Here is a 24,862-nt window from a genome sequence, read left to right as displayed (position 1 = left end):
AGTGTATGGAGCAATACTTGGAATGGAATTTAATGTGAATAAATACCACGTTATGGAATGTGGGATAGGATATAATAGATCACTCATACAAATTATGTGAACAACTTATCAAGAATTCTGATAGAGATCTAGTGGCTATTCTGGATAGAAAACTGTCACCCGAGTACCACATAAAGAACATTGTGCGAGGAGCATATGCTACGCTTTCCAACTTCAAAATCGCTTTTAAATACAGGGATGGTGAAATATTAAAGAAATTATTTGCGACCTTTGTGACACCAGAACTGAAATATGCAGCCGTTGTATGGTGCCTATATCTCAAGAAGGACATCATTAACTAGGAAAAGGTGCAAAGACATGTAACTAAATGGCTTCCGGAACTAAAAAATCAAAGCTACAAGATAGAAGGGAGTTGATTATCACTACTTACAAAACAAAAACAGGAATCGAAAAACTGACAGGAACTTTTGGAAACTGAAACTTCAAGAACAAGAGGACAAACAAACTAAGGAAATTAGGTACAAACTAAGGAAACAAAGCTGCCGAAAAAAATATTAGAAAGTTCACTTTTGCACATGGAGTGGTAGACGGTTGGAAGAAGTTGAGCGAGGTGGTAGAAGCCAAACCCGTCAGTAGTTTCAGAGCGTTTTATAGGACAAAGAGTACTGGGAAGGAATTACGGGCTCACCATAGCCCGTGCTACTGGAACTTATCGTTCTGAGTAGCGAATCTTAAACAACAACAACTGGGAAGACGGGACACCACGAACATAGCTCTCATCCTGTAACTACACTTAGGTAATTACACACACACACACACACGTATCGACAACACACAAGAAAACCTTAATTCCCAAACAAGAGGGGTGGAGGAGAATGAACCAGGAAGGTGAAGGCAGTACGGAAGTGAAGGAAGGGGTTGGAGCGGAACCTGGATCAGTGGGAAGGCTGGTCTTTAAGACGGAAGGTCACGTACAGTCGATGACAGTCGTTTGCTCAGTCCACCTTGTGACTACACCCAACACAAGGGGCGTGAAAACAAAATTAGCCGAGGACTGAAAGTGATTTCCAGCGTGGTAACTTTTGTATTCCAGGCGGGTATGGAATGTTGATAGGGAATTGTCTGACTAACCTGGCGGTTGGACGGTTAAACAGCCATTTAGTTACATGTCTTTGCATAAGGCAGTCTTATGAATCACAACCCAGTTGATGTTAATAAATCTCCATTAGTTACATTGTTATGGTTAAATTATTCAACGTAATAAGTTTGTTAGCGGATTAATTGTTGATATAAGTTGCTTTAAGTTGTTTTATGATGTTATAAATATAACCATGGATTTTTTGTTTGTAGTGTGCAGCTTTTGAGTAATATGAATCCGTGCCTTTTTTTATTTAAAGCTTCTCAGTAATAAGGATAAGCTCAGTTTGAGTTTGTTTTAAGAAAAAGCTGAGGATTATGTCATGAACATTTGAGTAATTGTGTGTAATGAAAAGGGGAAAGTTTTCGGTTAATAACCGAAAATGTAAATATTGTACACAAGTTAATGTATGAGTACACCTCACCCAAAACTTTTGTGCCATATCACCTCACCCAAAACTTTTGTGCCATATCACCTCACCCAAAACGAGTATAAGTATGACGAATTTTTATGGGTAAACTAAGTCTTTGAAAATGTAATAAGAATTACGAAACGTGTTCAGGCGTCAGACCAAGAATAAAAATGAATTTTGAGGAATTGATATTTCAATTACCCTCGACAGTGAAGAGAAACATAAGACATTGAAAAAATTCGTGTTAGAAATATTAATCTTACCTTTTCGGTCATAGTCAACAAAATATATATATATATATATATATATATATATATATATATATATATATATATATATATATATATATATATATATATATATATTTATATATATATATATTTATATATATATATATATATATATATATATATATATATATATATATATATATATATATATATATATATATATTATTAAATATGACCGAAAAAGTAAGATTAATAATTCTAACACGAATTTTCTCAATCTTTCGTACATTACGCTTCACTGTTGGAGGTAAATCAAAAATCACTTCTCCAAAATTCATTTTTATTTCTAGTCTGACGCGACACGGGCGCGTTTCGTAAAACTTATTACATTTTCAAAGACTTCACAAATACACAACTGATTAGAACTTACGTATCTCTGCTATTATATCTACATTTGAGTGAGGTGGGAGGGATGACGTGGCATATAGTGATGTGGCATTAACACAAGACAGAACATGAGGGGATATTAATAGGGTATTAAAAGTATCAACACAAGACAGAACAGAAACAATGGGTATTGAATAGAAGTGTTTGTAGAAAGCCTATTGGTCCATATTTCTTGATGCTTCTATATTGGAGCGGAGTCTTGAGGTGGGTAGAATATAGTTGTGCAATAATTGGCTGTTGATTGCTGGTGTTGACTTCTTGATGTGTAGTGCCTCGCAAACGTCAAGCCGCCTGCTATCGCTGTATCTATCGATGATTTCTGTGTTGTTTACTAGGATTTCTCTGGCGATGGTTTGGTTATGGGAAGAGATTATATGTTCCTTAATGGAGCCCTGTTGCTTATGCATCGTTAAACGCCTAGAAAGAGATGTTGTTGTCTTGCCTATATACTGGGTTTTTTGGAGCTTACAGTCCCCAAGTGGGCATTTGAAGGCATAGACGACGTTAGTCTCTTTTAAAGCGTTCTGTTTTGTGTCTGGAGAGTTTCTCATGAGTAGGCTGGCCGTTTTTCTGGTTTTATAGTAAATCGTCAGTTGTATCCTCTGATTTTTGTCTGTAGGGATAACGTTCCTATTAACAATATCTTTCAGGACCCTTTCCTCCGTTTTATGAGCTGTGGAAAAGAAGTTCCTGTAAAATAGTCTAATAGGGGGTATAGGTGTTGTGTTAGTTGTCTCTGAAGAGACAACTAACACAACACCTATACCCCCTATTAGACTATTTTACAGGAACTTCTTTTCCACAGCTCATAAAACGGAGGAAAGGGTCCTGAAAGATATTGTTAATAGGAACGTTATCCCTACAGACAAAAATCAGAGGATACAACTGACGATTTACTATAAAACCAGAAAAACGGCCAGCCTACTCATGAGAAACTCTCCAGACACAAAACAGAACGCTTTAAAAGAGACTAACGTCGTCTATGCCTTCAAATGCCCACTTGGGGACTGTAAGCTCCAAAAAAAACCAGTATATAGGCAAGACAACAACATCTCTTTCTAGGCGTTTAACGATGCATAAGCAACAGGGCTCCATTAAGGAACATATAATCTCTTCCCATAACCAAACCATCGCCAGAGAAATCCTAGTAAACAACACAGAAATCATCGATAGATACAGCGATAGCAGGCGGCTTGACGTTTGCGAGGCACTACACATCAAGAAGTCAACACCAGCAATCAACAGCCAATTATTGCACAACTATATTCTACCCACCTCAAGACTCCGCTCCAATATAGAAGCATCAAGAAATATGGACCAATAGGCTTTCTACAAACACTTCTATTCAATACCCATTGTTTCTGTTCTGTCTTGTGTTGATACTTTTAATACCCTATTAATATCCCCTCATGTTCTGTCTTGTGTTAATGCCACATCACTATATGCCACGTCATCCCTCCCACCTCACTCAAATGTAGATATAATAGCAGAGATACGTAAGTTCTAATCAGTTGTGTATTTGTGAAGTCTTTGAAAATGTAATAAGTTTTACGAAACGCGCCCGTGTCGCGTCAGACTAGAAATAAAAATGAATTTTGGAGAAGTGATTTTTGATTTACCTCCAACAGTGAAGCGTAATGTACGAAAGATTGAGAAAATTCGTGTTAGAATTATTAATCTTACTTTTTCGGTCATATTTAATAATATATGTCTACAGGAAAGACTGCTACCAAAATATACTAATATATATATATATATATATATATATATATATATATATATATATATATATATATATATATATATATATATATATATATATATATATATATATATATATATATAATAATTTCTAGTGGATACTTAATCGTATTCGAATCACATGTTTTATTGTGATTATTGTTGCATATGTATGCAAGAAGTTGCCACAAGAATTATACAACGCAGTTTACATCTGCTGTGAGTCAGTGAGTCAGTTACTAAGTTGCTAAGCCTGTTCCACACCCACCCAACTGGGCGGCAGCTTTACAGTCATGTGCTCCACACCCACCCAACTGGGCGGCAGCTTTACAGTCATGTGCTCCACACCAACCCAACTGGGCGGCTGCTTTACAGTCATGTGCTCCACACCCACCCAACTGGGCGGCAGCTTTACAGTCATGTGCTCCACACCAACCCAACTGGGCGGCTGCTTTACAGTCATGTGCTCCACACCCACCCAACTGGGCGGCTGCTTTACAGTCATGTGCTCCACACCAACCCAACTGGGCGGCTGCTTTTCAGTCATGTGCTCCACACCCACCCAACTGGGCGGCTGCTTTACAGTCATGTGCTCCACACCAACCCAACTGGGCGGCAGCTTTACAGTCATGTGCTCCACACCCACCCAACTGGGCGGCAGCTTTACAGTCATGCGCATGCATAACCTACAGTAAGCAAACTTTGAATTCTTGGCTAGGATTTCTGGTAGTACATCATTATGAATAAAGTACGTACACATTTCTTGAACACCATTGATGACTCCCGCGATTTTTTACATTCATTTATATAATGACGCAAAGTATGTGAATAGTTGTGCTGAAAGACTTTACATTTAGTTGAGTTTGTCGGCAGGTGGTGCAAACTCCCTATGAAAGGGAGTTTAGGGTACAACTATGTACCCTAGTTGAACGGTTCCTCGACCAAAGATGAAATTCGATTAGAAGAAGCCGTTTCTAGCACAAAATAAACTTATGTATCGAGTGACAAATGGTGAGAGTTGCACGAATACTCAGAATAGTACTCACGTAGTGTACATATTTATGAGCACAGAGACCCGTCCTCTCAACTAATACACCTTGTTTGGTACGTTACATTCCCCAATGTGCAGAGTAAGGGATAATATGAAAAGTAGCGACTCACAAATATCCGCGTTTTCTATCCGTTGGTTAGGTGGGTGGCTTGGGTTTGCCTTTTAGAACCACTTATTTTGTACGTTGTGGCAAATGAAGAGAACAGACTGACGAGGGATGCAATGACCCCATTGTTTTAGCCTATACCGTGCTGTTCCTAGATGATAGCAGAGATAAGTGGTCATCTGGGGGAGGGAAACTGAGATTAGTGAAGGTCATCTAGAAGGAGAGAGATTGTGATCACCGTTCTAGATGGCAGCTAAGATTAGTAGGAAGAGGAAGGGATTGGAGGGGGGCCTAGAGGGGAACGGATTGGTGGTGTCACCGTCACTGAATCAGTTTGACTAAGTTCACTTAGAGGGAAGAGAGAATGGAGGTCGCCTAACTGGGAATATGAATTTGTTGGGGTTTACCTGGAGGAAAGGAGAGACGGGTGGGGTTTACCTGGAGGGAAGGAGTGACTGGGGGTGGGGTTTACCTGGAGGGAAGGAGTGACTGGGGGTGGGGTTTACCTGGAGGGAAGGAGAGACTGGGGGTGGGGTTTACCTGGAGGGAAGGAGAGACTGGGGGTGGGGTTTACCTGGAGGGAAGGAGAGACTAGGGGTGGGGTTTACCTGGAGGGAAGGAGAGACTAGGGGTGGGGTTTACCTGGAGGGAAGCATGGATCGGTTTGCATGTACCAGACCTCACCTTGAAGGCAACACGGGTTGTCGACTTGTACAAGATGAATCACCAGGGCGGTTGACCGGGCAACTGATGTTAGTAAGGGCGTGGAGGGAGTTATACCTGCAGGCAGCCGCACTTTACCCAAGGGTAGCGAAGCTGGGTATAATCTTGTCCCAAGTACCAGAAATCCAGGGCCAGGATTCCTCAAATATTTCGCATCCACTTAAAAAAGCTGTACATCCTTCAATAATCATAATGGCTTTGTTTACATCTACTAAACAGTCTAGAGCTTCAGAAAGTCACATTCTAAGGTTATTATTGGTAAGAACAACCTCGTTGTGCTTCGGAGCTCATAAACTGTTTAATAAATGTAAACAAAGTCGCCATATCCCCTCTGTTTATTGTCATCTAGGTTTGTGAGAGCTAGTTTAATTACCCTATCCTCATAGCCTAACGATCTCACCTCTGGCACTGTTCGTGATGGACACCTCTTTACTTTGTTCATTTTGGTTTTACTCTTCAATAGTGCAGATTCCATGTGGGTGCTACATACACTATTGCTTTAATAATTGTGTAGCTTGCCTCGAAATAGTGCTGATTTAGATTTCTAAACGATGTTCTAATGGTTGTCAGTGCCCTACATGCTGCAGATGTTGTCTGGTTTGTGTGTCTCTGGGCACACAAACTGGGCTCCCCTTTAGGGAGCCGGTCGGCCGAGTGGACAGCACGCTGGTCTTGTGATCCTGTGGTCCTGGGTTCGATCCTAGGCGCCGGCGAGAAACAATGGGCAGAATTTCTTTCACCCTATGCCCCTGTTACCTAGCAGTAAAATAGGTACCTGGGTGTTAGTCAGCTGTCACGGGCTGCTTCCTGGGGGTGGAGGCTTGGTCGAGGACCGGGCCGCGGGGACACTAAAAAGCCCCGAAATCATCTCAAGATAACCTCTGGTGTTGGAATTATATCCACTCCCAAATATTTCTCTTTCCGATTCCTGCAGTTGCCGTCCCCTTTATGGTGAAGGTCTCGCATCTTCCTTTCTCATTTCCATTACGTTGCACATGTTGGAATTGAATTCCAGCATCCATTTGTTTGCCCACTCCTGGAGTTTGTCATGACCTTCCCCTGACTTCCTGCAGTCTTATATTGTTACATTCCTCATTAGTTGCACTTTAATCTGCATTCTTTGACTGTGCGAGCTCACTCCCTCGAGTAGGTCGTTCGCTTAAATCAGGAAGAGTAGTGGTCCCAAATGAAGCCTTGTGGGACCCCACTTGTTCAATTCCTCTCGCTCAAAACCTCTCTGATTGTGGCTGTTTTATGTTAGGTACTCTCTTGCCAATTTCGGTGTGTTCCCAGTTACCAAAGCGTGCTTTTCCATACAGTTCATGCGCCTCTCACGAGGAACAGTATCAAATACTATTTAACAATCTAGCAAAATAGTTTAGCGTGTAACTCCACTACGGGCTCACCATAGCCCGTGCTACTTGGAACTTTTTGTTCCAGGTAGCGAATCTTTAACAACAACAGTTCAGCTTGCCTGGTTGGGTGGGGAAGTGGGTGTTAGGCAGACCGTGAACGAGCTCAGTCCTTTTTTAGGTAATGGGATTTACAAAGATTTGCAAAAGCTTATAAAATATATATATCCAACAACAACAGCAGACCATTGCCTTCTAAACGAGGCTCTTAACGAGAGGCTCAGAGTGTAACGAGCAATTTATGGCTCAGAGTTGATGAAAACCGCTGGCCCAATTTATTTTGTAACTTATATACCGTATTACTCCCAATTACCTCTTGTAACCTGTTGTATATGTTCACCACTCTGTTCAAGACAAATTATTTCGCTTCGCTGGACAGTAATCATTGACTATAATAGTAAAACCATTGTTGCGTGTAATGCTTCTTTGGACGAGTATTTTCCTGAGTGAAGATAGTCATGCTGTTTGATTATGCCAGAAGCGCCCCGCTTATTGGTGGCTTTATATATAAATTACATTGTCCTCCTTCGAACACTCCGCTGTCTCATGTTTCAAATGTACTTTATACAAATATAACTTATTACTATATAATATGTATAGTGTCACATTGTCTCGCCTTTCAAAGCAATAAAGTTCCGTCGTAAAGAAGTGTTATGTAATTTAGTCCACAATTTTGTCTGGTGATCATATTCATCTGTCAATCCCTTGCATAAATGACGTGATTAGAACGATGTATTCTAGAAAAGGACAGATCAGCTAATTATACAGAGCATGATTATCTTCGTCCGAAATTAGAAAACTCAGCTAATGTAGGCAAAAATTATTTATCTTTATTGCTTCAATAGACCGTATACTGGCTCTGCGAGTATCCTGCGCGACTTCAAATCATTAATCGCTATTTTCCCAAGGTATTTTTCTCTGTTAACTTTGAAGGGGAAGAGAAAGGAAAGGAGAGAGAGCGCTCCTGTTTCCAAACAATACGCTGCTCTTTGGTTTAATAAGCCACATATCTCACCCACTGGAGTAGGCATTCACGCCGTGTTCCAGAAGCCAGCCAGTGGGGGGGAGCTCCCGCCTACGGACCAGACTAATCGCTGGCGCTCAGATTTAAATATACACAATGGGAGGGTGCAAGGATGCGCGTGACTTCCCGGTAATACCAAACCAGGACGTCTGGGCACAATGGGAAATATATGCGTGAAGCAGAGGCCAGATCCTACTGGATCATCTCGCATCTTACAGAACCTGAGCCGGTCGGCCGAGCGGACAGCACGCTGGACTTGTGATCCTGTGGTCCTGGGTTCGATCCCAGGCGCCAGCAAGAAACAATGGGCAGAGTTTCTTTCACCCTATGCCCCTGTTACCTAGCAGTAAAATAGGTACCTGGGTGTTAGTCAGCTGTCACGGACTGCTTCCTGGGGGTGGAGACCTGGTCGAGGACCAGGCCGCGGGGACACTAAAAAGCCCCGAAATCATCTCAAGATAACTAAGATAACCTGTACTGGCTTCAACATCGTGCACCTCATATAATGAAGCACAAATATCTATATTATATAATGTTAGCTTAACTTTGGGTCAGTTAGGTTAGGATAGGTTGGGGTTGGGTTAGGTTTGATTATAGAATAGCGATGACGTAGATGGGTGCATACTAGGGGGTTCAAGACTTGATTAAAGCAAGATGATCTTCTGAGAGACTGGCGACAAGCGAAGAGGAAAGTTGATGGTGATGGATGCTGGGGCCGAGAGAGAGATCCCTCACGGCACGAGAGGAAGTTGATGATGCTCTTGGTGCTGGAAGGCTGATGAAGAGAACTTGTTTTATTGTTGCGTCTTCACGTGATGTTTATGGAGGCCAGAAATGTCTTACTGCTGCCACTGACGCTACCACCACTGGGGCTACCACTGAAACTACCACCACTGACACTACCACCACTGACGCTACCACCACTGGGGCTACCACTGAAACTACCACCACTGACACTACCACCACTTACGCTACCACCACTGGCGCTACCACTGAAACTACCACCACTGACACTACCACCACAGGCGCTACCACTGAAACTACCACCACTGGGGCTACCACTGACACTACCACCACTGGCGCTACCACTGAAACTACCACCACTGGGGCTACCACTGACACTACCACCACTGGCGCTACCACTGAAACTGCCACCACTGACACTACCACTGACACTACCACCACTGACGCTACCACTGAAACTACCACCACTGACGCTACCACTGAAACTACCACCACTGACACTACCACTGAAACTACCACCACTGGGGCTACCACTGACACTACCACCACTGACGCTACCACTGAAACTACCACCACTGACGCTACCACTGACACTACCACCACTGACGCTACCACTGAAACTACCACCACTGGCGCTACCACTGAAACTACCACCACTGACGCTACCACTGAAACTACCACCACTGACGCTACCACTGAAACTACCACCACTGGCGCTACCACTGAAACTACCACCACTGGTGCTACCACTGAAACTACCACCACTGGCGCTACCACTGAAACTACCACCACTGGTGCTACCACTGAAACTACCACCACTGGTGCTACCACTGAAACTACCACCACTGACGCTACCACTGAAACTACCACCACTGGTGCTACCACTGAAACTACCACCACTGGTGCTACCACTGAAACTACCACCACTGACACTACCACCACTGAAACTACCACCACTGACGCTACCACTGAAACTACCACCACTGACGCTACCACTGAAACTACCACCACTGACACTACCACCACTGAAACTACCACCACTGACGCTACCACTGAAACTACCACCACTGGTGCTACCACTGACACTACCACCACTGGTGCTACCACTGACACTACCACCACTGGCGCTACCACTGAGACTACCACCACTGGCGCTACCACTGAAACTACCACCACTGGCGCTACCACTGAAACTACCACCACTGGCGCTACCACTGACACTACCACCACTGACGCTACCACTGAGACTACCACCACTGGCACTACCACTGAAACTACCACCACTGGCGCTACCACTGAAACTACCACCACTGACGCTACCACTGACACTACCACCACTGGGGCTACCACTGACACTACCACCACTGGCGCTACCACAGACTACCACCACTGGCGCTACCACTGAAACTACCACCACTGGCGCTACCACTGACACTACCACCACTGACGCTACCACTGAGACTACCACCACTGGCGCTACCACTGACACTACCACCACTGGCGCTACCACTGACACTACCACCACTGGCGCTTCCATTGAAACTACCACCACTGGCGCTACCACTGAAACTACCACCACTGACGCTACCACTGAAACTACTACCACTGAAACTACCACTGACACTACCACCACTGGCGCTACCACTGAAACTACCACCACTGACGCTACCACTGAAACTACCACCACTGGCGCTACCACTGACACTACCACCACTGACGCTACCACTGAAACTACTACCACTGAAACTACCACTGACACTACCACCACTGGCGCTACCACTGAAACTACCACCACTGGGGCTACCACTGAAACTATCACCACTGGCGCTACCACTGACGCTACCACTGAAACTACCACCACTGGCGCTACCACTGAAACTACCACCACTGGCGCTACCACTGAAACTACCACCACTGGCGCTACCACTGAAACTACCACCACTGACGCTACCACTGAAACTGCCACCACTGGGGCTACTACTGAAACTATCACCACTGGCGCTACCACTGACGCTACCACTGAAACTACCACCACTGGCGCTACCACTGAAACTACCACCACTGGCGCTACCACTGAAACTACCACCACTGGCGCTACCATTGAAACTACCACCACTGACGCTACCACTGAAACTACCACCACTGGCGCTACCACTGAAACTACCACCACTGGCGCTACCATTGAAACTACCACCACTGACGCTACCACTGAAACTACCACCACTGACGCTATTACTGAAACTACCACCACTGACGCTACCACTGAAACTACCACCACTGACGCTATTACTGAAACTACCACCACTGACGCTACCACTGAAACTACCACCACTGGCGATACCACTGAAACTACCACCACCACCACTGCTGCTTCCACTTAAATGACTAACCAAACACACTTCAATCCAATGAAAGAAATTTGGAAACGTCTTGCCAGAAATATTAAATAAGAGCAGTTCAGATGCATAAACTTTATAAATAATTGTACACACTTGTAATTGAATTTGTGGACATGAATTATATCCATACTAGTTTTGATGTGAATCATTACAAGTAGTGTATGTCATCAGTAGCTGTAAACAAGAGTGGGTATGACTGTCCGAAGGTTGGAGACCAGGAGCTGGAGGTTGAGCCCGTCCTCTCTGGTCAGGGAAGTATAACATTTTATTTTTAATTCCTGTTGACTGCTGCATAATATATATATATATATATATATATATATATATATATATATATATATATATATATATATATATATATATATATATATATATATATATATATATTTGTAGGAACAGTCAAGCCTCGAAGAGGAGGATTATGCAGCAGTCAACAGGAATTAAAAATAAAATGTTATATTTTACAGTGTTATGTTAAATGTTAACATGTTACAGTTAAATGTTACAGTGTTAAATGTTATATTTTATATATAACTGCCTTTACAAACTTGTGTAAGGAATCGTTCAGGACTTTGAATACCACGTATGACAGACCAATCCTGGAGTATGCAGTTCCAGCCTGGAGGCCATACCTAGTTAAAGACAAGACAAATTTAGAGAAGATTCAGAGGTATGCCACCAGACTAGTCCCAGAACTGAGAGGAATGAGTTACGAGGAAAGGATACGGGAGCTAAGCCTCACGTCCCTGGAAGACAGAAGAGTGCGGGGAGATATGATAACTACCTACAAAATTCTCAGGAAAATTGACAGGGCTGGACACAGACAAAGTATTTAGCACGGTTAGTTAACAAATGGAATGCTTTAGGTAGTCCTCCTCCCAATGTCAAGCTACTGACTCTCCCCGGGATGAAACCCCCACAACAGTTGATAAAGACCTTTTGTGCCCTGTGTAATGCTTTTTTGCGCTACCGCTCACAGGATGAGTATGAGGTGCACAATAAACTAGCCGCTTCCGGCAGCAACAATCAAATCAAACAGTTGACTAATTCCCGGGTTCCTATTTACTACTACGTGAATAGAGGCATCAGGTGTAAAGAAACGTGTCAAAAGATTTCTGTCCAGTCCCGGGATTGAACCCGGGATTCTCGATTGTGAGTTAAGAACGTAGCCACTGTGACCATAAACTAATATTCTTTGCGCGGGCGCATTTTTGGTTGTTATTTTTTTGTTTTTATTTTTTTTACTCCTAAACGATCTTATAAACAAACACTAAAAAAAAATGTCATTTAATATAAAATTGCAAAAAGTCTCCCCCAAAAAAACTTGTTTTTGCCTTGGAATATTTTTTTTATTCGCTATTTTTATTTTCTTCGCGACACCGCAACGATTAAAATGGAATTCCTTATGTGGGTCAACATTTCTTAAAACAGTGCGAAGGGAAAGTCTCATCAACCTTTACTCACCACTCGAGCTTGATTTACGAAACGGCAGAGGTTGTGTTGGGCGGTCAAACACGAGGGCGCCGTCTGCATACACAGTGATCGCTCTAATGGCCGCCTCCCTCTCTCTCTCCTCTAGTGCTTCTTCATTGTCTCCACGTCCCGTTGTTCACGTAGGGTCAACACGGGTCCTCGTCATCCCGTTCCCAGGTCCTGTTGCCCGTTGCTCATGTAGGGTCAACTCGGGTCCTTTCTCCGTTTCCTCACTGGTGTTGTTACGTTATATCCTTTCTCGGTTCTTTACCACTCATCATGTATACTAAAAGTGGCATGCATAATGCCACTTTTATTCATACCCGGGTGTTCCTTGCTCGCTGGAGGATCGAACTCCTCCTCCCTCACTCCGTACCCGTTGTTGTAGATTCAGCTACTCGGAACAAGTTCCAAGTAGCACGGGCTATGGTGAGCCCGTAGTGGACTTACCTGGCACAGGAGCGGGGCTGTCACTCTGTACCCGTCTCCGTATACCCTAATACCCGAGGTTCACCTCGTCATTCCCCTTCCTCACCCCTTACCCGCTCCCCCCCCCCCCTCCCGCTCCGCTCTACAATCCGGTTGTTACAGGCGAGGTTGTGGTAACAGGGCAGTTGTCCATCAACGCAAAACTAGTTGTGATGCAACGACATCGGTCTGAACTCTAAATGCAATTTCACACACAACAACGTGGTTCAGTGCAAAGATAAAATGGAGTTTTTTTCCGGACGTTGGGAAAAGTTCAACCCGTTCTCGCACTTTCTTACAGTCAATATTGACTTTTTAAATACGTGCATATGTGACATACTAAACATACTAGTTTACCTTGAAAAGTTTCATAGAAAACACCGACGTTACCTAACCTTCTTAGTATGTTAAGATAAGCATCTTATTGCTTCGTAATTACAATTATTACTTAACCTATACCTATAATAGGTATTACTTAACTTATTACCTATAATTATTACTTAACCTATACCTATAATAGGTTAAGTAATAATTGTAATTATGAAGCAATAAGATGCTTATCTTAACATACTAAGAAGGTTAGGTAAGGTCGGTGTTTTCTATGAAGATTTTCAAGGTAAACTAGTATGTTTAGTATGTCACATATGCACGTATTTAATAAGTCAATATTGACTATACGAAAGTGCGAGAACGGGTTGGAAAAGTTTAATATCTGGAAGAGTGTGTTGCTACTATTGCTTTTAATGTCTTTATTATCTTCTAGTGATGTCATGCGCTTGATGTCTTGATGTCTTAGGTTGTCGCCAGTTTTAGGTCTACTATTGTCAAAGTGTGTCAGGCTAATTACAAGATCATGCTAATCTTATATATTTTCATCACGTTGGAAATAAGTTTTTATGATTATTTACCGGTTGTCCTGTTCACCTTTTAAGCGGTTTTGATGTCCTAATTTTGTTATTACTCTCGCATATCTATAAATTACCAGCTGAGATTTAGAGCGCTCATTTACATATGTAAATGTTATATGCTCTCAAATGCTCACTCTGAAGAATTTTCATTTGTGCATTCGAATGAGTGCTTTCAATCTGACATTCAGAATTATTAAAGAAAGCTCACATAACTCTTAACTATTTTGGGAAACGTCCAGGATATCAAGTAAGTTTTAAAAAGCTGTATTAATTATGGTATCAATGATAATTGTTTCAAAACTTTCAGTATTTCCGGAGTGTTTTAATAAGTAATTATGCATGATGAGTGGTAAAGGATATCACCCGCAGATACTCTTCACATCATCATCATCAGTACTTGTCCTGGAAAAACTTCTCTCTGAAAGTACCTTTGTTATTAACAAGAATTTTTCAGCCCCTTTCCTTTTCACAAATCTTTAATAATCTTAAATCAGCAGTTGTCCTTTCTCTTGTCACATAACACTCTATTTACCCTTAAATTTCTGCCTATTGGAGTGCCTTCTTTCTGACTGTTCATTGTCTCCACTTTCATTAGTTAATATGTCTCAAGAGTTATGTTTTTCATAGACTTCTGCGTCTTAAAACAATATGTTTTGATACCAGACCAGATGATAAACCACTTCTCATTTTCTAGTGTTCCGTGCAGATCGATGTCTTAGAGATGAGTTAATTTTAGCTCTGCCTTAATTATTACACGAAATGTTCTATTTCGTGTAATAATTAATTAAAATGAAAAATTAATTAAAAATAAAAATGGACGAAATGTAATACGTCCCGTATTATATTTCAATTTTATTTAGGTATTTTACCTCAATAAACTTATTTCAATTTCAATTCAATTTCAATTTTATTTAGCGTGATTTTTGCTCTTGTATATTATTGTTTTACATCGATGAAAACCGGATGAAAGGGATCAGACTGAGGAGACTTGCAGAAGACTCCAATAGGACCTAGACAACGCTGAAGAAAGTCCATAAATGCGCTGTAAGACTGGTCCCTGAACAGAGATGACTGAGCTATGTGGAGAGGCAGTGGGACCTAGACCATGCCACAATGAAAGAGATAAGTGTAAGACTTACCACTTCGTGACTTAATTGTAGAAGTAGTAAGCAAGTGTAATGAGCTACGACAGGAAGTAGTTGAGGGCTAACTCTGTACATGGTTAAGCAGGTGAAGTGAGAGGGGCATGGAAGCATGCCACGAGGCGATCAGCATCTAATACCCATGTAACGAGTGGTATGTAACACGTTATGAATAAGTGGAATAAATGAACAGTCAACGGGAAAAAGTGACCTGGAAATTGAACAGGAAAGTCTGAACAAAAAATCAGTAAACACATATGAAATTGATGAAATAAAAAACGGTGGGATCTGCTTTTTTTTTTGGGGGGGGGGGGGGTAAGGAAGGAAGGAATTATCAAGGGAAAGCGCCAAGCCATTACGACTATATAGCACTGGGAAGGGGTCAGGATAAGCATTTGGGATGGGACGGGGGGAAGAAATGGTGCCCCAACCACTTGTGGACGGTCGGGGGATTGAACGCCGACCTGCATGAAGCGAGACCGTCGCTCTACCGTCCAGCCCAAGCGGTTGGGGGAGGGGGAGTAAAGATGATGATGTGACGGTGGCCTCCGACTTCGTGTGGGGGGAGGGGAGGGGAGGGGGTGAAGGAAGAGGCAACCGATGGAGTCAAGGAGGGAGATGGAACAGTGAGGGATCATAGAGGAAAGGATTATAGTGATTGGTATGGTGACCGGGCAGAGGTCAAGCCGAAATGAGTTCCCCAACTCTCTTCACAACCGCCTTGACTGCCTGTAGGATTATCTCTTCACAACCGCCTTGACTGCCTGTAGGATTATCTCTTCACAACCGCCTTGACTGCCTGTAGGATTATCTCTTCACAACCGCCTTGACTGCATGTAGGATTATCTCTTCACAACCGCCTTGACTGCATGTAGGATTATCTCTTCACAACCGCCTTGACTGCCTGTAGGATTATCTCTTCACAACCGCCTTGACTGCATGTAGGATTATCTCTTCACAACCGCCTTGACTGCATGTAGGATTATCTTCACAACCGCCTTGACTGCATGTAGGATTATCTCTTCACAACCGCCTTGACTGCATGTAGGATTATCTTCACAACCGCCTTGACTGCATGTAGGATTATCTTCACAACCGCCTTGACTGCCTGTAGGATTATCCTCTAGTTATGATTGTTATTTGAGTTGCTAAATAATAAATGAGCTCAAAGGCCAACTATTCATCCTTCATTCTCTAATAAAATATCTTTATTAAATAATGAAAACACTAAATCAATTATGTGTATTCAGTATTAAGATAGTGAAAGATATCTTTCACTATCTTAATACTGCACCATTACTCCCGGGTAGTGGGTGTTACACAGAACGATGTAACGGGTGTTACAAGTAAAGGCCCAAGAGCTGAAGCTCGCCCTACAAGCACATTTTGGTGAGTGCATATACTTATGTCAACGTACACATACAGCTTCACGTCACTAAAAGAAAATTTGGCTAGACATGATCACGACGTAAAAAATACCTAGGGCGATTGTCAGATAGACAAGCTATTTATCGTAGGGCGTACAAGAACAACTGGACATAGGTGGAAACATGACAACTATTAATATTTGTTCACAGGATAATAACCAAAGAGAATGGACTAACAAGAGAGATTTTATTTGCGAAAAAATGTTTCATCTTGTACTGTAGTCGAGGGGCGGGGAACCTTTGTCTCAAGGCGGCCATATTTTCCCTAGTGAAAGTTTCACAGGGCGGCCATGTTTTCCCTAGCGAAAATTTCATAAGGCGGCCATATTTTCCCTAGCTAAAGTTTCACAAGGCGGCCATGTTTTCCCTAGCGAAAATTTCATAAGGCGGCCATATTTTCCCTAGCTAAAGTTTCACAAGGCGGCCATGTTTTCCCTAGCGAAAGTTTCACAAGGCGGCATTGTTTAGAGTAGGATAGTAATGAGCTATAGAAGATGGATTTCATATCACTGTCACTTACAGTTAAAAGTTCAAGAGAACTTACTTGTGCACTTAAACACGCTGTATTATAGCCGAAACAGAGGAGAAAGATAGATATTTTCTGAATCAGAAATTACTCTAGCATAATTTCAGCATTAAGTTGTATTTTGTCGAAATTCAAGTATTTTGTTTCGAGTGGCGTGTCTTATATGTGTTACTTGTGTGTTGTGTAGTTTTTGTTTTATATGTGTCATTTATGTGTGTTTTTACATGTTGTGTTGCGTGCTTTTCTAGATGTGTTGTGTAATGTCTTTTATTTGAGTGTTATTAACATACTTTCGATACATTATGAAAGGCATATATTGTTATGAAGTAATAACAAATATTATCAATATATCTTATTATAATATGGCAGTGTAAAGAAAATCGCTCGCTTAGCGACAAAAAAAACATTTCAGATGTTTCTAAGGAATCTTATCCAAGCAGAAATATTCGGAGCCCCGCTCCTGTGCCAGGTAAGTCCACTACGGGCTCACCACAGCCCCGCTCCTGTGCCAGGTAAGTCCACTACGGGCTCACCACAGCCCCGCTCCTGTGCCAGGTAAGTCCACTACGGGCTCACCACAGCCCCGCTCCTGTGCCAGGTAAGTCCACTACGGGCTCACCACAGCCCCGCTCCTGTGCCAGGTAAGTCCACTACGGGCTCACCACAGCCCCGCTCCTGTGCCAGGTAAGTCCACTACGGGCTCACCATAGCCCCGCTCCTGTGCCAGGTAAGTCCACTACGGGCTCACCACAGCCCCGCTCCTGTGCCAGGTAAGTCCACTACGGGCTCACCACAGCCCCGCTCCTGTGCCAGGTAAGTCCACTACGGGCTCACCATAGCCCGTGCTACTTGAAACATCTTATTCCGAGTGGCTGAATCTAAAACATGATGACCATCACCCCCCCCCCCTCCTGGTGTAGTACAGAATGTTCCGAGGAGGCAGTTAGTGTAGCGTGCACCGTAAATACATCCAATCAGATCACGTCCCATCCACCGTGAACTGCCTTGCGGGGGTCGCCTCCCTCTCGCTTACCACTCTCACTCTGGCCGCATTAGCAATGCAAGACTGGTTGCGCGCGCTCTGTTCCACTTGTACTCGCCTTACCTATCCCACCATGTAATTTCTAAGCAGCGTTCGTCCGCACAATGCCATTTATTTGTATTTTTGTCCTCATTAGCTTGCACTTTCCACAAAACATTTCCAGTTGCCCAACATTTCGTGTATTTTTTGTTTTTAATTAGCCGGTTACTTGTGACTTGCCGCTGCGTTTGTTTAATTCTTGTTGCGTGTTCTGCTCGAGTCGGGGTGAGTAAGACTCGTCTGAGAACAGGGGGGAAAAAACAGTCAAAATATATAAAATATGTTTATTGGAAAGCTCTCAACTATATTTTTGTTTAATCTAAAGCAAATAGAGTTCATAGCTTGTGCTATATAGCCCCTCTGCTTAGTTCTGGGGCCGGATGTTGTATGGACCCCCCAGTTCACCCCTGGGGCTGGGTGTTGCCCCAGTTCACCCCTGGGGTCAGATGTTGCATAGCCTCCCAGTTCACCCCTGGGGCCGGGTGTTGCCCCAGTTCACCCCTGGGGCCAGATGTTGCATAGCCTCCCAGTTCACCCCTGGGGCCGGGTGTTGCCCCAGTTCACCCCTGGGACCAGATGTTGCATAGCCTCCCAGTTCACCCCTGGGGCTGGGTGTTGCCCCAGTTCACCCCTGGGGCCAGATGTTGCATAGCCTCCCAGTTCACCCCTGGGGCCGGGTGTTGCCCCAGTTCACCCCTGGGACCAGATGTTGCATAGCCTCCCAGTTCACCCCTGGGGCTGGGTGTTGCCCCAGTTCACCCCTGGGGCCAGATGTTGCATAGCCTCCAGTTCATCCTTGAGGCCTGGTGTTGCACGACTATTCCTGTGTACTCTACAGGAACAGGCTATTATGATACTATTACTTCACCCTTGTTGTACTGTGTTCTTGTGCCGCACCTGTTAGCCCGTGTTAAAAAAGTCTGGAGAGGCATAATTAGTAGGGATCTGAAGTCTAATGCATAAATGCAGATAATTAGTCACAATATCGGGGATGAAGACAATAACACAAGCTGGACAAATGAAAGTGAGGACGTTTCGACTCGTCCTGAACCCTTATATAATTGAAACTGTGTAAAAGTGAGAGGAGGTCATTTGTATGTATTCCCCTAGTGTTCGGGGGTGTTTCTATGCCTTCTGTTCTATGTCCCTGTACCTTGCTTTGTGTTCTTGTGTGTTCTTGAGTGTTGCTGGGTCCAATGTTGTTGTTGTTATAGATTCAGCTATTCGGAACAAGTTCCAAGTAGTACGGGCTATGGTGAGCCCGTAGTGGATTTACCTGGCCCAGGAGCGATGCCCTGCAGGGTCCAACTATAAGTGACTTCCTGTACCCTGGGCGTCATTATCCAGCCGTTCACCTCTGCCATGATAACCAAGCAGTTAATGTCCTGCAATGTTTACATAGCGAGTGCTTGCTTTGCTCAGCACCGCGCACCCCGCTAGGTGGCTACCTCCGTTTTCTTTGAATATCGTGTTCTTGAATTGCAATTTACATTGGAAGTAAGGTATATTAACCAACCTGAGTTGTCACAAACTCACAAAGTATTAAATACTAAATTTCCCGGATTTAGGAAGGTTCAGCTCGGTCTAAGATGAAGGGAAGGTTCAGCTCGGTCCAAGATGAAGGGAAGGTTCAGCTCGGTCCAAGATGAAGGGAAGCTTCAGCTCGGTCTAAGATGAAGGGAAGGTTCAGCTCGGTCTAAGATGAAGAGAAGCTTAAAAATCTTAGCTGAGGCTCTTGTCCTCGGTCGCGGACAAGTGGGTCCTCGCCCTGTCCTACACTTCTCCACCTCTGCTCCTACACTAATAACGTAACGTCATCTAAAAGACGCGGCAGTGCTTTCCCAAGATGAAACCTAGGAGGAGGTCCAACCACCACTACCCTCGCCCTCCGAGGAGGTCTGTCTCCTTTCAAAGGTAACACGCAGCGTGTGACAGGAACGGACGTAAACCTTGCCCCGGCCAGGCTAGGCCACACGCTGGGACGACAACCATTACCAACCACTCATTTGTAACTAAGAGAAACCCGCCACACCTTGTGGTCGGCGCCCGGTGGGGTGACAGAGGGATGCTGGCTTATACTTCTATCAATGTCCGTTTACTTCTCACAGGCTCTGTCGCCACTGGCATCCCGTTTTTCTTCTGAGGGAGGTAAATACAGATTGGGACTCAAAATTATATTAAACTCCAGACTAATGTGAATGCTTTTAAATGTTAATTTGAGACTAAACTAATCTTGGTTTAATTGTCACGCTTGAGGCAAGTTCTGGGGCCGTGAGGTGGGAAGAATCTAATTAACCGTTGGAACGTGGCGGAGGTCTTGCCATGCTTTGGAAGCGTCGGGATTTACGGTTTTCCTTGTTGGAATAAATTCGCAGCTGATTAGCGAAAAGTTAAGGTGGTCAGGCTACGCACACACGCGCGCGCGCGGGGCCTCGGGGCTGAGTGGACAGCAGGTCGTATTCCTAAGGGCCCGGGTTCGATTCCCGGCCGAGGCAGAAACAAGTGGGCAGAGTTTCTCTTATCCTGATGCCCCCTATGAACCTTGTGAATCATATATTATAATATTAATGTTGCGTTTAACAATTCCTGTAAGGTTGCAGTAATGAAAATTGCAACAAGAGTTGTGAAGAAAGCGTACGTTGAAGGAACTTGTAAATAAAATGACCAAACAATCTAAAGTAGAGCATTTAAATAAGACGGTAACCTTAAGGCAGTGAATACTCACAAGAGTGTCTTCATCCAATTACTTAGAACAACGTCGCTACGTAGGCTTCCCGGCTGGCGCCTTTTTGTTATAATTACTTGGTAAAATGTTATGGGCAAAAAAATAATTGAATCATGTTTAATCAAATAAAATTATATTAAAATAAATGCGTAATTATCATAAGACTGTATAATTTACATAAATTTATTGCTAGCAAATTTGCAAAACTATTGAGAGGATTAATTAATTCGACATGCTGTGGGTTTTGTGTCCACGTTTTGGCCTCCCATTTCATACAAAGCTCCCATAAATAATATTAATTTATTTGTGGAATAATGTCCTAGGCATTAGCATGCTTTTAATGTGTTATATAATCCTCATATGCATTGTAGATGCTACCTCATAAAAACGGTCTGCCTCCTGTGTTCAGTTTTAATGTTCACGTCGCTCCTTATTGACCTGTCTTAGTCTCTCCTTCCCCTGTCCTTCTCCCTCTCCCTGTCCTTCTCCCTCCCTCTCCCTCTCTCTCTCCCTCTCTCTCTCCCTCTCTCTCTCCACTTACCTCTGGTTACAGATGACTGCTTCTGATAAGGCCACCCACAGCGACCTGGCCCCCTTGCTACCTGCCTTCAGTCCCCACGTTGTTCATTGTGTACATCACAAATCTTCTCTCTATGTCTTACGCAGTATATAGGAAGCTTCTCTTAAATGGTGCTCGAGGGTGGGGGTGTGGGGGAGGGGGCAGCCGGAGATGACTTGTGTAGGCACTCACACCTCACCTTGACGTTTGCATCTAGAAAATTTCTCTTGTCGGGGACAGGACGCCTGTGTAAGGAAAAGACTAGCTCCTGAGCCCGGCTTTTTGAGCTGTTCGTTGTTAAACGCAATAGTTCTGTTCTCGATTATTTATATATATATATATATATATATATATATATATATATATATATATATATATATATATATATATATATATATATATAAGCCTATACTTGCATAAACCACAAGTGAAGATAAACAATCTTTGGACAACACCCACCAGTGGGACTCGAACCCAGAAAGCACAACTACCTTCCAGTAGCTGGCATAACTAGTATGCTTTAACCCACTACGCCATCAGACCTTACAAAAGAAGTAGATAGTTCGAGATATATATATCTCAAACATCTCTACCTCCCGAAGGCACCAGATGAGTGAGGGGTCAGTCTGCAATTTTCGTCAAGCCACTGTCAATGTGAGAGAACTCGTGTCCAGCTTATAAGCCTATACTTGCATAAACCACAAGTGAAGATAAACAATCTTTGGACAACACCCACCAGTGGGACTCGAACCCAGAAAGCACAACTACCTTCCAGTAGCTGGCATAACTAGTATGCTTTAACCCACTACGCCATCAGACCTTACAAAAGAAGTAGATAGTTCGAGATATATATATCTCAAACATCTCTACCTCCCGAAGGCACCAGATGAGTGAGGGGTCAGTCTGCAATTTTCGTCAAGCCACTGTCAATGTGAGAGAACTCGTGTCCAGCTTATAAGCCTATACTTGCATAAACCACAAGTGAAGATAAACAATCTTTGGACAACACCCACCAGTGGGACTCGAACCCAGAAAGCACAACTACCTTCCAGTAGCTGGCATAACTAGTATGCTTTAACCCACTACGCCATCAGACCTTACAAAAGAAGTAGATAGTTCGAGATATATATATCTCAAACATCTCTACCTCCCGAAGGCACCAGATGAGTGAGGGGTCAGTCTGCAATTTTCGTCAAGCCACTGTCAATGTGAGAGAACTCGTGTCCAGCTTATAAGCCTATACTTGCATAAACCACAAGTGAAGATAAACAATCTTTGGACAACACCCACCAGTGGGACTCGAACCCAGAAAGCACAACTACCTTCCAGTAGCTGGCATAACTAGTATGCTTTAACCCACTACGCCATCAGACCTTACAAAAGAAGTAGATAGTTCGAGATATATATATCTCAAACATCTCTACCTCCCGAAGGCACCAGATGAGTGAGGGGTCAGTCTGCAATTTTCGTCAAGCCACTGTCAATGTGAGAGAACTCGTGTCCAGCTTATAAGCCTATACTTGCATAAACCACAAGTGAAGATAAACAATCTTTGGACAACACCCACCAGTGGGACTCGAACCCAGAAAGCACAACTACCTTCCAGTAGCTGGCATAACTAGTATGCTTTAACCCACTACGCCATCAGACCTTACAAAAGAAGTAGATAGTTCGAGATATATATATCTCAAACATCTCTACCTCCCGAAGGCACCAGATGAGTGAGGGGTCAGTCTGCAATTTTCGTCAAGCCACTGTCAATGTGAGAGAACTCGTGTCCAGCTTATAAGCCTATACTTGCATAAACCACAAGTGAAGATAAACAATCTTTGGACAACACCCACCAGTGGGACTCGAACCCAGAAAGCACAACTACCTTCCAGTAGCTGGCATAACTAGTATGCTTTAACCCACTACGCCATCAGACCTTACAAAAGAAGTAGATAGTTCGAGATATATATATCTCAAACATCTCTACCTCCCGAAGGCACCAGATGAGTGAGGGGTCAGTCTGCAATTTTCGTCAAGCCACTGTCAATGTGAGAGAACTCGTGTCCAGCTTATAAGCCTATACTTGCATAAACCACAAGTGAAGATAAACAATCTTTGGACAACACCCACCAGTGGGACTCGAACCCAGAAAGCACAACTACCTTCCAGTAGCTGGCATAACTAGTATGCTTTAACCCACTACGCCATCAGACCTTACAAAAGAAGTAGATAGTTCGAGATATATATATCTCAAACATCTCTACCTCCCGAAGGCACCAGATGAGTGAGGGGTCAGTCTGCAATTTTCGTCAAGCCACTGTCAATGTGAGAGAACTCGTGTCCAGCTTATAAGCCTATACTTGCATAAACCACAAGTGAAGATAAACAATCTTTGGACAACACCCACCAGTGGGACTCGAACCCAGAAAGCACAACTACCTTCCAGTAGCTGGCATAACTAGTATGCTTTAACCCACTACGCCATCAGACCTTACAAAAGAAGTAGATAGTTCGAGATATATATCTCAAACATCTCTACCTCCCGAAGGCACCAGATGAGTGAGGGGTCAGTCTGCAATTTTCGTCAAGCCACTGTCAATGTGAGAGAACTCGTGTCCAGCTTATAAGCCTATACTTGCATAAACCACAAGTGAAGATAAACAATCTTTGGACAACACCCACCAGTGGGACTCGAACCCAGAAAGCACAACTACCTTCCAGTAGCTGGCATAACTAGTATGCTTTAACCCACTACGCCATCAGACCTTACAAAAGAAGTAGATAGTTCGAGATATATATCTCAAACATCTCTACCTCCCGAAGGCACCAGATGAGTGAGGGGTCAGTCTGCAATTTTCGTCAAGCCACTGTCAATGTGAGAGAACTCGTGTCCAGCTTATAAGCCTATACTTGCATAAACCACAAGTGAAGATAAACAATCTTTGGACAACACCCACCAGTGGGACTCGAACCCAGAAAGCACAACTACCTTCCAGTAGCTGGCATAACTAGTATGCTTTAACCCACTACGCCATCAGACCTTACAAAAGAAGTAGATAGTTCGAGATATATATATCTCAAACATCTCTACCTCCCGAAGGCACCAGATGAGTGAGGGGTCAGTCTGCAATTTTCG

At 43.4% G+C, this 24,862-nt stretch overlaps 2 protein-coding genes across 2 annotated transcripts in view; both read left to right on the top strand.

Moving 5' to 3' along the window:
- Positions 1-24,862, top strand: part of LOC123761441 (band 4.1-like protein 4) — an 817,171-nt gene that overhangs the window by 95,420 nt on the left and 696,889 nt on the right. The window lies entirely within an intron of this gene.
- LOC123759164 (mucin-22-like) lies at positions 8,990-10,432 on the top strand. The gene has a single exon (XM_045744038.2). It carries the CDS (start codon positions 8,990-8,992, stop codon positions 10,430-10,432), a length of 1,443 nt encoding a protein of 480 aa, XP_045599994.2.

The sequence above is a fragment of the Procambarus clarkii genome, chromosome 15 (assembly GCF_040958095.1).
Source record: "Procambarus clarkii isolate CNS0578487 chromosome 15, FALCON_Pclarkii_2.0, whole genome shotgun sequence".
Classification (NCBI taxonomy): Eukaryota; Metazoa; Arthropoda; class Malacostraca; order Decapoda; family Cambaridae; genus Procambarus; species Procambarus clarkii.
This window is presented reverse-complemented; position numbering and strand designations above follow the sequence as displayed.

Bases quoted from the DNA above. Each gene is read 5' to 3' on its own strand.
- LOC123759164 (XM_045744038.2), top strand. From the start codon at position 8,990: ATGCTGGGGCCGAGAGAGAGATCCCTCACGGCACGAGAGGAAGTTGAT.